Below are 16,131 nucleotides of genomic sequence, written 5' to 3' on the forward strand. Positions count from 1 at the left end.
CACTAGTGTGGACATCGTCCTCCCCAACGCACACGCATCGGACTTAGTAGTCTGAAGAGCTTAGTCGGTGGCAGTGCAAAGCTCATAAGCCTGGGTTGGACCCACCCTCGGGCAGCTCGGCCAGCGCCTGCAGCCCGCAGCCTTGTAAGCTCTAGCTCCGAGCGAGGCAGATAACTTACAGGCTTTGGATGGGAGACGAGGCGGACCCCACCAAGAAGAAGCGCCACACGAATTAACCGCCATCGCGCACTCAACCTGAAGAATCGCCACATACCCCCTGGCCGTGAGTGGTGAGGGTGGAGGGACACGCAGCACGAGCAGAAAAAAGTGCCCTTCAAGACCACGTGCGCCTACTGTGCACCTCCGGGAAGAAGGGGACGCCCCTCTAGTCGGTCCTGCCGCGGAGCTGGGGGATAAACCATCTCCAACCCACGGCCGAAGCAGCCCGGGAAAGCACGGCTAACATGTCCGTTTCAGGATTCGTTTTGAAAGCGCTCACCTGCCCGGAGGGGGCGAGCGGGTCTGGATCATCATCGGTCAATGAAAGCCCACCCTCCGATGCTGCGGTGGACGTCTGGTCTCCGGTTTCATCGAGCGTAAGAGCTACCATTTGTTAGACAGATCGCTTTCCCCGCCCGAAGCTTGGATGGAGCACTTGGAGGAGCGGGAGGTCCGCGGGCCCGTGGGCGACGAATTATCTCTCGCTGAAACCCTCAGATCTGCCCGAGTGCCCGCTGCAGAGCAGGGGACAACTGGGGTGTTTTGCCCTTTTGCAAAGGCTAGCCGCGATCTTTACTGCGCAACAGTCATGGCATCGCAATGAAGACATGAACTGCCCACGAGCAGCGCATTAACATGCTGGACCCCCCAGGCATGCAACGTAGTGCCTGTGCTCATCATCTGAGGACAGGAAACCATCGCATCCAGAAACGCACAGTCGGAGCGCCGTCCTGAAAAGGACGTGCTGCACGACTGTGTCGCTCTTTCTGTGAAGTTTGCAACTTTATATGCACCGCTCTGGAGGACCGGACCCAAAGAACGCCAGGCAAGGGAGAAACCCAGCTCGACCGTCTGCCGCTGCGTGTACACACTCTGGACCGGGAGAATGCTCTCGTTCACTCGGAATCGCTGGATCACAGCAGGAGGAACCCTCATCGACTCGATCAGAAAGTCTCTGAAGCGAAAAGGATGGCGTTTGCTCGCTGTGTAAGCTTATGCTGCCAATTCATTGCATTCATTGGCCCGTTCAATACTCTTTCAGACAAGCGGCTTCTGAACCGAATCCTCCCATACATGGATTTTCCAAGAGATCAAATCCACTGGATAGCACTGAAGTTCCCCAACCGAAGGGGAACACTAATGTTTTTTTACCAAGCGGAAATTCAAACCATTTTACTGATGACGTTGGACGGTTGCCAAATCAGTGAAATAAATGAGGAAACTATCAAATAATACCTTCCATGAGTATAACCGCATTTACCATAGGGAGGCGCTATAATCACTCTCGCAGGAGAAATTTGCTTTCACCATCCAAAATAAATAAAGTTATCCAACATGTGCATCCGATAGCTCCGCCCCTTCCGCTACGTGAGCAAACCTGCGGTCGTTGAGTGCGTGAAGTGTCCATCATTCCACACTTCATTTTACCGGCTGAATAAGTGCATCATCCGGGTAATTAAAGTGCACTTATTATTTTTAGAGTTTTCAGTGTGAACGCACTACTTACACTGTTTATACTACAAAATGGCGTAGATAGTGCATAAGTATGCGATTTGGGACGCAGCTTTTGTGTCTCTTTTATTTGACAAAGATCTGTATCTCTATGTTAACAAGATGTTGATCCGAATCAGGTGTGTTAAGGCAGGGGTTTTCAAACTGGGGTCCGCGGCCCCCTGGGGGGCCGCCAGATGGCGCTAGGGGGGCCGCAAAGAAATTTTAGATCAATGAGCCCACATGGATGAATTTTGTGTCCCGCATCATTCTGAAGGTTAATATATTTTTATTATAATTTGAGCTCAAAAGTACTGCAAAAATTAAGCTTTATGCTTATGTCATTTAAATGCAGTTGACACTTTCGTGACACAGGAAAAGAAGCGCAGCGGCCCGCCTCCGTGGACGGGGACTTTTATTGAATAAGCGCTTCTGGCCAGGCGCTTCCTGACTGTGATTTTTGGCGCTTGTCTGCTGCACCTGACGGCGTTTACCTTTCACTTACGCTTACCTCTTTTACGCTAAACAACTAAATGAATGCTCAGGTTTGACTGACTATATTTCAGTTAAAATACATGATCAATAAGAACATTATCGGTGGCTGAAAGCACTACCCTGTTTATGGCTTGCGTTCCTAAGTAACCGAGGTGCTGCGGAGTGCGCGCCTCTCTGCGCAGGCTTCACTCATAGAAAACAAATAGCATTTTAAAGACACGGCACAACATTGCACCTCGTCCACAGCGTGACAGGCTTTTACACTTTGCATTGTACAAATATCAGACGGTCCTCTTTGCAGCATGGCAAACAAACATATTCAAATTGTAAAGCAAAAAGTGCTGCAATAACAATGAATGGAGCTGTCTTCACATCAGCGAGTGCTCAGAGTTTCACCCCTGTTACACTAATGACAGCTGGATGAGCTCTGCAGTGGACCTCTTACTCACATTGGTTCATAACTGGATGATTAAAAAAACTAAATTGTATACACACTGAGTAAAACCACTATAGCCTTTAAAAATTATAATGTATCTGTTTGTGTTATGTTATAGGGCTAATAATTATTAAATAATAAAATGTATTAGTGCTCTGTATTTAATGGAGCTGAACATACCTGATCAAATTTTAATACTCTGAATATAAATGCATTTTTGTTCCACTTTTTCCCATATTTGTTTGTGTAACTAATTTAAATGTAATGTTCAGTATTATTATTAAAAGAACAAACTGGTATAAACATTTTAAAGTCAGCAAAGCTTCTAAAATTATGCAAAGTAAAACTTGTGGCTCTTTGAACTTGAATACCCAATTCTTGATTGCATTTAGGAAATTATTTTTTTATCAGTGTAAGTCAGGATTGTCGACCTGAGTAAATTATGATGTACACAAAAAAAAAGGAATAAAAATAAACAAAACACACAGCCTCCATTGTAGTATTGCTAGTTACAACAGTACAGTTAACTGTTAACAGGCTGATGAATGACAAAACTCTTTAAAACTTTAAAGCTTTAAATCATTAGATAAATTTAGACTCTCAGCTGTAAGGGTAAATACAAAAGAGTCTAGCTGTGCATAGGCTGAAAAAAAAGCATAAAAATGGCATAAAAACTGTGTAAAGTGACGACTTGTACACAAAATATGGCTTGATGGAATAATCCAGTGAGAGCAGACCACAATGAGTACTGCGCATCAAGATTTGATCAATAGATTGAAGCACTAAAACCATGTCAACTCAACTAACATCTTACAAAAATTAATGCAGATAGTGAATAATATAAATTTATTGAATAATATATATTAATATAAATGTATTGAATAATAAAATAAAACAAAATTAAGTACAGTTGTTAATTTGAAGGGGTGGCGTCATTTTTATTTTTGGGGGGTCCCCAAAATAATTCGCCCTACACAAAGGGGCCCTCAGCTGAAAAAGTTTGAAAACCCCTGTGTTAAGGAAGACATAAGGTACATCCCAAATCGCATACTTGCGCAAATAGACGCGTGACCAATTTAAAGTTTACTCGCTTCATTTGCATGTCAAATTCTACGCCATTTTGTAGTATAAATAGTGTATAGTGCATTTTATTAATTAGTGCACTTTAAATACCTGGATGATGCACTTATTCAATCGTTAAAATGAAGTGCAAAATTTTGGGGTAAGGGTGCAGAGTGAGATCCGGAATTAAAAACCACTGCTTACTTTACCAAAGAAAGTAAGAAAAAGCATTTTTTAAGTAAGTAAAGCATTTTTCTGCATAGCTTAACATAGAAGTTTTGGTAAATTGATTGAATGTAAATATGACGTGACAATTGTAAAAATGACATATTTCATGCTTTGTTTATTCTCCATGAATAAACATGTAGCAAATTATAATAATAATGTAGATTAACTTGCACGCATATCCACATTAATAATCTGTGACAAATTATAATGTAGATTAAAGTGCTCGCATACCTAAACCATTATTACTGTAGTAAATTAGCTCAAGGTTATTCTTCCCGCACCTTTCCCGCCGTTATAATGTTGTGAGTTATGATTTAGATTTCAATTGCTCGCGTACCTTCTGGAACATTATATAGCAGGCTAGCTTAGCGGGAGGAAGATTCATTTGAACGGGGCTTCAAATGAATCGACTCTTTTGATCCGAACAAACGAATCATTCAGCGATGCTATCAACATAAAATTTGAGCAGGGTAGCAAGATCAAAGTTCAAGACATTAGATTCATTAATATACACAGGCACCTTTCTTTATACAAAATGAAACTTTATTGACTAATCTAACAGAAACTAACACCTAACACAAACACACATTCATACAAGCATAGGGAAAAGTAACGTGAGGTAAGAGGTTGAGAAGATGTAATGATGGGAAAGCCTCGAAGTTTGTAAGAACAAACCAAGCAAACCAAATGTAATCAAATTCAATATAACTCTTCTATTGTCTCTTTAGGGTTGAACTTAGCTCACACCAGTTTAGATGTTGGGAGAAAGGTGATACTTGCAGTCTGTTTGTGATGTCCGAGCTCCCGTTGTTAAGCACGTGGTTGGCTGGCTGATCCTTTGTTCTCCATGAGGTTTGTAGTGTTTGAGGTTGACGCCGCAAAAGTTCTGGAGTATGAAATGTCCGAGCGCGGTGCGATTAACCCTTTCCGTCTGGGTTTCCGTCTTTCTTGAAGGTTTCAATACTTAGGTTTGTGAGGAAGTTGCTGAGTTTGAAGAAGGTTTCAAAACAACGTGTTTCCAGAGAAAAAAGGGGTTGCCTGGAGTTGGGAGAGAGAGGGTTTCCAAGAGAGGTTGAACAGAGCCCCGAGGGTAGTTTCGAAGAGAGAAAGTGGGAGTTTAGCTGGGTCCTCAACTTTTATAGGGCGGGTTCGGATCCACCCTCCATGGAAAGTTGACCAATTAGAAGCTAACTTCCTTGAATAGTAATTTACAGCTCTTTGTCTGAGGCAGAAGAATTTGCATAGGCAAATTTTATGCAAATCGGGACAGAAATCTTAAAGTCTTTTAAAATGTTAATATGTTGCACTCATATTAAAATGAAATGTCAACGATCGATTTGTACAGCGTGTAAGCTTTTCAAAAAGTCCAAACTTGAACAGTATAAGAGGATGTTTAGCTTAGGTACAGTTAAACATTATATGCAGGGGTATTAAAACCAAAAATAATAATACAAGAGAAAGGGAAACTTTGCAAAACATATGATTAAACATAAAGGGAGTAAAGTTTATATGAAAACATAAGTGTTAAACAAGCAGATTAAAGAGTCCTTTGTAAGTCGTTCCTGTGTTTAATGCCGCATGGCACATTCCTTTGGGTCGTAAATACCTTGGAATCAGGTTTCGAGTCTTCTCTGGCAAAGTTGGCTCGGTTGTGGAATAAAATGCAAAATCTTTATGTGTCTGGTCAGCCATATTCGTTACACAATATTTTATATTAGAACAGTCAGAATGACCAGTCTGGTAATTCTAATAGTTACAAAGTTCTAGCTCTACTGTTAATATACCCTACTTTAGTGTCCGTGTCAACGCAGAATGAAGCAAGTGCATCGATGGCCATTCTGCCCAATCACAGACGTTTCTGTTGAGCTCCTGAGCACACACATAGATATAGAACATATATATGAGGAACATAGATATGAGGAACATATAGAACATAGATATGAGGAATCGGTAGGGTAAGATGGTAAAACTAGGATGTGTATAGTGAAAATACCCATTTAAAAAAACATACCTTCCAGGCAATCAAAATACAATCTACGCAGACCATGGTGCAAAAAAAAAAAAAGAAAAAAAAGAAAAAAAACCTTTATAATTCTGATGCACATAACTGCCCACTTTCTTTAATTGTAGCATCGTACTTGGAAGATAAGTTAAGTCTAGAATATGTAAGGCTTCTTCTTTGAATTATTCATCTTTAATAAGTACTTTTTAAACTTGATTTCTGCTCAAAAGAGAGAAACATAATCAACCACTGTTACAAATTTTGGCAACACCAATACTAGTCTATCTAGAAATATCTAATTTTCATCAACACAAAAACTTCTTCAAAACAAACACAGAGAGAGAGAGAGAGAGAGAGAGAGAGTGTCAGACAAACAGGACAAATCTGGAAATTATATATGTTCATTAAACTGCTACATGTTTTTTTTTTTTTATCCTGGATGCTATAAAGACTGTAGAATACACAAGACATGTCACTCATGGTTTTGAATGGGAAAAATAGTCGGTCAATATGGGGAATGAATCCCCGCCTACTAGTGCAAGAGCCAATCATCAACCACTTTAGACTGACCTTTCTACATGAAAGAAGCTCGGAACACATTTGAATCTCTGTGAAAACATAAAAAATATATTCAAATAAAGCTTGATATGGATAATTTTAAGATGTGCTGAAAGAAATCAGCTTCTATCATTGATTTGAGTAGACAACATGTAATTCGTTCATTCACGCTCTTGTCTCGAAGCTTGTCTTCATATAATACAGCTGTCTTATTGTAATTGGAAATTTAATTAAGACCGACAAGAAAATAAATGACAATTGTAAATTAATTTGTATAAACCCCAAGCAAAATCATCTTAACAGAGGGTACTGAAAAGATGGCTGAGGAGGCCGTCATACTCAGCAGTTTTAACACAGGGGCTTTTCTAACAAATAGAAACATTACCTGAAACTTACCTGAATGTATGAAGGAGCTGAAATGGCAGACTTCTCCCTTTGAAAAAAAAAAAAAAAAATTTAAATAACCGTGAGGCGTGTCTTTGTGGGGGAAACCCATGCCAATACGGGGAGAACATGCAAACTCCACACAGAAATGCCAACTGACCCAGCCGGGACTCAACTTGACAGTGCTTACCGCTGAGCCACCGTGTCACCCTGGTTTATTTATGTCACAAAAGATTTTTTAAAAAAGTAAAATTTTATATGTGTCAGCAAATATACAAAATATAAAAGCAATGGAAAACTATAGAAAGCCCCCATAAATCACAAAAACACCCTGTGTGTGTGTACTGATATATTGGTGTCATGTTGAATGAATGTTACAAGCTTGCAAACACTTGAATTTCATTTGTGTTTCACATGTGATCACTAGTTTCACATGGGAATGCACGTTTTTCACATGTGATCACATGGGAATTTACACAGAATGTTCAAAATACACACATTCCACATGTGCATTTGACTTGTGTTTCACATGTATTATAACATGTTTTCAAATGAAATTGAATGTGTAATTTCACATGTAGATTTCATTGCCAGCCATCCACAGGATAGTATGGGTCATCATCATGAACAATATGGTTTCCAGACGGTGATGTTGTCCACAAGTAGTCACATTGACTTCACATGTGGTCACATAAATTTCACATGTTGTGTGATAACATGTAAAATTCGTGTGACTTTTCTATAAGGGATGATAAATGAAAGTATTCTTATGGAGACAGAAAAGACTCAAAATAAATTCACGCAAAAGACACGATGTACACATGCGTAACCAAATTCACGTGCATAAAACCAAATTCACGTGCGTAAAGTACTTGTATATATTCACAAAAACAATTCATGTGCACAAAATAAAAATACATATTTATAAATGCAAAACACCATTTGCAAACGTTTCACAGTGTACAAAAACTATTGAATGTTTAAAATTTGCAAGTTCATCCTGAATGAGAATGTGCAAATCCTCTTTTCATGTACAACTTTGTGCTCCGACACAGACTGGCAGCTTTTCCGACCATGTGATGAGCAACCTCTATACTGAACTGGACTTCCCGTACACAACGTAACTCAGTGCATTCTCTCTAATTGTTGTAACTAAACAACCAATAGAAATGAGAAGAGAATAAACACAGTGAATAGGCTTAAAGGGACAATGCTCTCTTTACTACAATCTTGTTAAGCGATCATTTGGAGATTTACGATTCAAAAGTCTAAGCAGGACATTGTTGCATTGTTGGGAGTAAAGTAATACAATACAATCTACAGTCACATAAGAAAAGGAGCTAATTGTTTTTAAAAGCAAAGTAATGTGAAACTATTCTATTGGTTTTGTTTTTGCGTTAAAAAAAGAGTAGGCTTGAAGTCTGCACATCTATTTCCTTCGTTCGCCATGCTGGAGAGGTACAGACTGCGCAAAAGGTGTGCAGAATGGGTGACATGGAATACAGCTCTCATCTGACTGGCTGAAAGGTACGAATTGCCAGCTTCTGCTAGGAAAGTCTCAAAAATACAAACACATGTATCCAGGGGGAGTCGTATGTGAAAGGATTTGCACATTCTCATTCAGGATGAATTTGCAAATTTTAAACATTCAAAACTTTTTGTACACTGTTATACATTTGCAAATGGTGTTTTACATTTGTGAAACTTATTTTATGAAAATGTATTTTTATTTTGTGCACTTGAATTGTTTTTGTGAAAATACATAAATATTTTACACACACGAATTTGGTTTTATGTATGCAAATTTGGCTCTGCATGTGTACATTGTGTTTTTTGCATAAATTACTTTAAATACTAAACTCGCTCCATATATTTTAACCTCCTTTAACGGATTATGTGCTAAACAGCCATTCTTATGTTATGTGCTACACAACCATTCTTATCCACGCATTAGTTACTTCACGTCTTGACTACTGTAATGCACTCCTTTCTGGACTTCCTTCCAAACTTCTCCATAAACTCCAACTGGTTCAGAACCATGCAGCTCGTGTCATCTCTAGGACCCCATCTCACGAGCACGTCACACCACTCCTCTATCAGTTTCATCGGCTTCCAGTAAAATATCGAATTGATTTTAAAATATTACTTCTAACTTTCAAGGCACTTCATAATCTCGCTCCTCAATATCTCACTGAACTTCTCCATATCTACACCCCTTCTCGTAACCTTAGGTCAGCTAACAACTTCACTCTGGCACCACCTCGCACTCGACTGAGCAAAATGGGAGACAGATCTTTTAGCTCTATGGCTCCTAGGCTATGGAACTCACTTCCAGTAGACCTTAAGAGCAGTGATAGTCTTCACAATTTTAAATCACGTCTAAAGACCCATCTTTTTAAGCAGGCTTTTACTTAACAATTTTTTAATCATGTTTTTATTATGTTCTTTTATATTCGCTATTGCGTTTTAACTTGTTTGGTCAATGATTGTTTTTAGTAATGTTTAAGTTGTTTAGCATGTCTGATGATGCTTACTGTAAGGCGACCTTGGGTGTCCAGAAAGGCGTCATTTATAAATAAAATGAATTATTATTACTATTATTATTATTATTATTAAAACATGTAGTTTGCAGACCCCAGGGGTTTAAGTATGTTTCTGTTATATTTCAGATTGATGAGATTCCAGATGGTGCTGTCAAACCATCAAATATAAAATTTCCCATCTTCTTTTTTGGCACTCATGAAACGTAAGTTGAAATTAAAAACTATTTTTTTTTTTTTTACATTTTTGTAAAATTTCAAATCTAAGGATAATTTGAGATGATCAATCGAGTTATGACTTGTTTGTTCTGGTTGTTTTGTATTATATGTATTTCGTTTGACTTTTCAGAGCATTCCTGGGTCCTAAAGACATATTCCCCTATTTGACCAATAAAGACAAATATGGCAAACCTAACAAAAGGAAGGGTTTCAATGAAGGCTTGTGGGAAATTGAAAACAATCCTAAAGTGGAGCTTAATGGACACAAGGTGCTTTTGTCTCACTGTTTAAGACAGAAATGTGATATGAGGATTTGATACTGTTTTTCACTCTATACACAAATATAATACTCACATGAGTGTTAAGCATTGGACAAATACTGTGGTGTGAAAATGTGTTTGCCCCTTACTGATTTCTTATTTTTTGCATGTTTGTCACACTTTAATATTTCAGATCATCAAACAAATTTAAATAATAATACAAGATAACACAAATAAACACATCATGCAGTTTTTAAATTGACGGGTTTTAATATTAAGGGATAACAAAATGTTCAGTTTCTCTAGCCACACCCTAAATTGATTACTGCTACACCAGTTTACAATTAAGAAATCACTTCAATAGGACCTGCCTGACAAAGTGAAGTAGACCAAAAGATCCTCAGAATCTAGACATCATGCCGATATCCAAAGAAATTCAAAAACTAATAAAAAAATAATTGAGATCTACCAGTCTATAAAAAAATTATAAAGCCTTTTTAAAAACTGCAACCAACCACAGTATGAGCAAATAAAAAAGTGGAACAGTGGAAAACCTTCCCAAAAATGGCCAGCCGACCAAATGTACCTTAAAAGCATAGCAACAACTCATCCAAGAGATCACAAGGACCCTACAACAATATCCAAATTACTGCAGGCCTCACTTGCCTCAGTGTAGATGAATGTTTATGACTCCATCATGAGCAAGACTGGGCAAAAATGGTTAAACATGGCTGTTCAAAAAGCAAGCCGAAAGAAATTCTTTACGTTATCGGCATATGAAAGCATAATGCAAAGAGGCTTTAACCTTAACTGTGGGAAATAACTTAAGTCTGTACCAAATAATTGATGCAAGTGCATAAAAAAAATCATAGTTAATATTCTTATATTGCCTGATTTGGATATATTTGGGGTATTTTTATTTTCTGAATGTAGATTTATTATAATAGGATGGTCACTTAGTCAGAAATTACACCAGATTTAACAATTCTTTCAGGATTAGTGACCAATATCCAGTCAAGCAGAGTGGAGGAATTTAGATTAACTCTAGTGGTTTCAATGATTGACTGAGTAAGATTATTACTACTAAACAAATATTTTTGATTGAAGGATTTTTCTCTCTACCCAAATAGTTCTAAAAAGGTAGTTTGAGAAATTAAATTTTGACACTTTACAATTTAGGACAACTGGTAGGAGTTAAAAAAAAATTCAATGAAGGACATTGAACTTAGTGTAACTAATAAAGTATTTTTACACAAAGCATTTCTTTCACTTTAGGAGATAGCTTTATTGGTATTTTGTTTTTTTATTATTAAATTAATTAGCTAAGATTACTTAATGGATATCCAATTCTGTTTCATAAATTCTGGTGTGAAAATTGGTGAGAATACCATAAATATTCTTTTTACTGATATTCAGAATGGAATAATCCACAGTGATGCCACTTGTGTAGGAAGCACAGGTCTCTGAGTGTATTTTCAGATGATCCATATATGCAAAATAGTAGGCATTATAAAGCATCATGCTGGGGCAAACATCCCTACATTGTCAGTATGAAATCAAACCAACAAATGCTTGCAAATTGAACAAAGACAATGAAATTGTAATGATGAGCGTAATCCAGAAAAACAGGTGAAAGAGTTGAGGTAGGCAGCTAACAATCACATACGATGAAATAGTACAGAAACAAAAACTCAAACAGATCAGGGAAAACAAGGAGCACACTCTGAATTTCACACTTAACATTTAAATAAGACTGACTGGAGGGAATGTATAGTGAGTGTAATCTGTGTGTATGTATGTATGTGTGTGTGTGTGTGTGTGTGTGTGTGTGTGTGTGTGTGTGTGTGTGTGCGTGCGTGCGTGCGTGCGTGCGTGCGTGCGTGCGTGCGTGCGTGCGTGCGTGCGTGCGTGCGTGCGTGTGTGTGTGTGTGTGCGCGTGCGTGCGTGCTATGTGTCTGCTAGTCTAGATCATTAACAGCTATAGATGGTTATCAGAGTTGCACAACCCGTTGAGAGGACTTGATACTGCGATTGAAACAGTTAACGGTTTATTCCAAATGCATTGTTGCTTTTTTCAGGTAAAAAAGGTTGGAGAAGTTTCAATTAAAGATTTGAGCAGCAATGAAGAGGGAGATGATGAGAAGAGGACAAAGTCAGCTCAAGTATGTCTCCATTCATCTCTGTATTCAGCACAAAAAACTAATTTCTGATTCTTCACATGTAGACTGGGATCTACTAATGACAAACTTGCATATCAATCTTCTGCATGTTGAGCCTGTGTGTTTGAACTTATGCAGATTGCTCACAGTGAGGGGCTGGAGGACGAGGTGGACATTGAGAAGGAAGATGGTGGTGACATGGACGTTTCTGATCAGAGACTTGTTAAAGATGAAGTAAGTACTTTTATGGTGTGGTGTGGTGCAGATGTTTGGTGGATTGACTTATGTGCAAAAGATAAAGTATACTTTCATGGTGTGTCTTAGGTGAAGATGTTTGGTGGGTTGATTCATGTGCAAAAGAGAATTATTGCGACAATGTAAATGGGGAAGAATACAGTCTTTTTTGACATGTTAAGGAGAGAAGACTGTTTTGAATAAAAAGATATGGCTGGTATGCGTACAAGACAAGAGGCACAAAAACATGAGGACATTTATGTGCAATATCTGGATCAAGCTAGTCATGAATTCTTTGATTCTGTTTTTCAGGTGTATTAGAACATTCTTTCATACTTGGTGGTTTGAAAACTTTTTTTTATTTATTTATTTATTTTTTTACATTATTACAAAATTATTATTACATATTACAAAACCTTTTTCCACAGCCTGGCACAAATGGCTCAGATTGTTCTGGATTTGATAATGGCCCGCCTTCCGAAAAACAAAATATGTTGTGATTGGTTAGCTGACATATTGCTTTATAATTTGTAGATAAATTAGCACATATAATTATGTCAAGTTATTTTTTAATTAGAAATAATAAGGTTGACTGTCATTAATTGTAGCAGAATTGAAATGACAATAAACTGATCTGCTCTTTGGTTGAGCTCACGGTTTAACTGTATATCAATTCAAAGATCAAGTAATTTTTCTGGACCTGAAAAATTTGACATGGTTAACAGATTAGTACAAACTTCAGCTTTATCTGTAAGTTAAAGTAACCCTCATTCTGTGTGGGAAAACAAGCAATCCACATGGACACAAACATTTAGTAATGATCATGAAAATGTACAGATACTATAGATCTATTTACAAAATGCATGTTCTGGAGAGATTGAGAGAGTTAGTTAGGGAGACATTCTGCATGGCTGATCCTCTAGCACAGGCGTTACCAACCCTGTTCCTGGAGATCGACCTTCCTGCAGATTTCAGTTGCAACCCAATATCAAACACACCTGCCTGTAATTATCAAGTGCTGTTCAGGTCTTAATTAATTGGTTAAGGTGTGTTTGATTAGGGTTGAAGCTGAACTTTGCAGGAAGGTCGATCTCCAGGAACCGGGTTGAGCACCACTGCTCTAGCAGTTTAAAGCACTGCTAAATTATCAGCTAAAGACATGTCTGTTGTTAGATCGAAAAAATGAAATAGCTTGCTTTGTTTTGAGTTTGGCCTTGCTTATAATTTCTAGCAATGATTAGAGAGTTTGTTGATTCAAAGCATGTTTGCCAAGGGGGAAGCTTGTGTCCCTGTTTGGGGAGGGCTACCTCGCAGTTGGACCCCTTGAATGTGCCTTTTAGAATGGAACTTGGAATTTGCCCTTGACGGTGTGTCTTTCATCTTATAGGTCCTGGGGGGTTACCACCTTGAGCACTCTGATAACCTTACCAAGGGAAACTTTATGATCCATTTAGTTTACATTTCATTTGCATCAATAAACATGTTTGCTGAATTAGATTTACTTTTGCAAAAACTGTCACGAGGGAAGAGAGGACAAACGCACTTCAACATGGTTTGAGGCAATCGTACCTAGTGTGAGTACACCCTTATGGCCCGTTTCCTCTGAGTGGTACAGTACGGTTCGGTTTGGTACGCTTTTATTTCCGTTTCCACTGTCAATAAGCGTACCGAACCAAACCATACTGTACCACTTTTTCGGCACCCTTTTGAAAGGGTTCCAAAAACGAGAAAGGGTACCAAAAGGTGGAGCTACAAGCGCAGCCAAACGCTGATTGGTTACAGAGATACGTCACAAGCTCGTGGAGCTAGACAGAATGTAAACAAAGGATCCGCCATGTTCTAATACACAGCCGAGAGCTTACATGGATATACTATATGCATAAAATAACCAGCCATGGATGACCTGGGCTCAAACAAACCGTGTCGTCGTCTGGATGAACAGACACAATGCAAAGAAGAACAAAATCTGCCGTGTCCTGTTGTTGCTTTACGAGCCTGTCTAAAAGTGCGAGCGGTATTCGCTTTCTTCCGGGAGCGCATGATCGCGTCTATATTTGATATAACAAACTTCTTGAGCTGATGATAATAATGTGTAACGTTACGTGATTGTTGAAGTGTCTCCGTCATCTGATCCATACAGAAAGAAAAGGACAAGCGCAAGAGTAAAGCGCGGAAAAAGGAGAAACCTGGCGAAACACAGGAGCAAAAGTGTTTAACAACCTGAATCATGCCTTTTGGACTATTATGAACTGGGAATGACAAAATTATTCTCTAACAGAGTTTGCATGTGCTGGTGAAGATTACAGACACAGATGATAGGTTTGCGCTCACTGTGGGCTATATTGCGTGTGTTTTTGAACTCAAATAAGTACTAAATGCAGGGGCGGACTGGCCATCTGCCAGACCGGGCACTTTCCCGGTGGGCCGACGCACTTTTTGGGCCGGGCTGATCATCGTCTTGTGACACTCTGCAGCCCATTGCCTCTTTTCGGTATTGACATTGGGCTGGCCCAATCACAAACTCCTATTTTGGACTCAGTGTGAGCGTGCGTCGTCTGTGTGTATTTGTCAAAATAGTCGAGAGTCAGAGAGAAGAAACGCAAGAGAGGCGCAGAGAAATCGCGGGAAATACAACGGCGTTTCATTTAGCGATTCTGAAAAGTTCTCTGTTCATTCGAGTAACGTTACATGGCTAAAAGCGCAAATCACGTGACCACACACATGCAAACTCTCTGCCAAGAGCTGCAGCCAGTAGTTCAGCGGGTGAGCATAAACCCCTGGTGAGAGTGTAGTGCATGTCAGACAGTTCATCTGCTGGATGATCTCATCTCACTATAGTTGTTAAACGTGATATTAAATTCATCTTGTTGTCTTATTTAATTCATCTAATGTCAAATTCATCTAATGTCTTTTGAATCACTTGTTCTCAGGTAACTGTTTTGTCTGAGCGCAAAGATAAGCTAATATATTAATTTATGTAACCACATACACTGATTCTGCACATTGACTGATTGATTACCTTTATCGTTTAAATTTAATGTACATTATACTGTTATAATGGCCATTATTGGTTATTAAAACTGATATTCTGCAATGGGTAAAGTTCATTCTTTTCAATGGAAATGAAAGGAGGCAGTTATGTTTAAGCCCTGTTTTGTTAGAAATATGCAGAGTGGAGATGATGCTCATATAAATATGCAGCAACACGAGGCTGTTTGGTGTCTGTTAATCATAATATCAAAATGAAACAAATTTGACTTATATTATGTTTTCATTGTTTAGATAGTGAAACAGCAAGCAGGGTGAGGTGAAAGAGGTTAAAATGTAACACTGTTCCCTTTGAAGATTTAGCCATGCATTAGCAGGCAGTTTTTGTTATGTTTATTATTGAAATATAGGCTGAGTGAATAGTGTATTGAATAAGCTAAATTGGCCGTAGTGTATGAGTGTGTGTGAATGAGTGTGTATGGGTGATTTCCAATATTGGGTTGTGGCTGAAAAGGCATCAAAAAAAGTTATCGTTTACCAAAGTATAGAGAATTGGAACGTGTCATGGACTCTTTTCACATGACCGTTATGACGCATTTAACAGTCATATTAATATTTAGATTTTTTTAAATGTATGAACATGTATATGCATTTAGGAATGCATTATTTCATCTTTGCGTCAAATATATATATATATATATATGCTAATTACAGCTTATGCAAGGTGTTTCTAATGCAGCATCTATGGGGCTGAAAATAAATTTGACGTTATTCTCTTTTCTGACTGTGGTTATCAGTGTCACACCTTTTTTTCCTTTTTCTAAAAGTCTTGATAACACAAGTTTTTCTTTTATTA

At 38.4% G+C, this 16,131-nt stretch overlaps 1 protein-coding gene across 22 annotated transcripts in view; it reads left to right on the forward strand.

The window, feature by feature from the left end:
* Positions 1-16,131, forward strand: part of psip1a (PC4 and SFRS1 interacting protein 1a) — a 181,268-nt gene that overhangs the window by 138,121 nt on the left and 27,016 nt on the right. For all 22 annotated transcript variants that reach the window (XR_012400978.1, XR_012400981.1, XR_012400968.1 and 19 more), the window contains 4 exon segments: positions 9,545-9,621; positions 9,765-9,903; positions 11,973-12,056; positions 12,192-12,287. Coding sequence is in view for 16 of the 22 variants with exons in the window: in NM_001020726.1 (NP_001018562.2) it covers positions 9,545-9,621; positions 9,765-9,903; positions 11,973-12,056; positions 12,192-12,287 (396 nt within the window). In the remaining 6 variants the exon portion in view is untranslated.

Source organism: Danio rerio, chromosome 1, assembly GCF_049306965.1.
Source record: "Danio rerio strain Tuebingen ecotype United States chromosome 1, GRCz12tu, whole genome shotgun sequence".
Classification (NCBI taxonomy): Eukaryota; Metazoa; Chordata; class Actinopteri; order Cypriniformes; family Danionidae; genus Danio; species Danio rerio.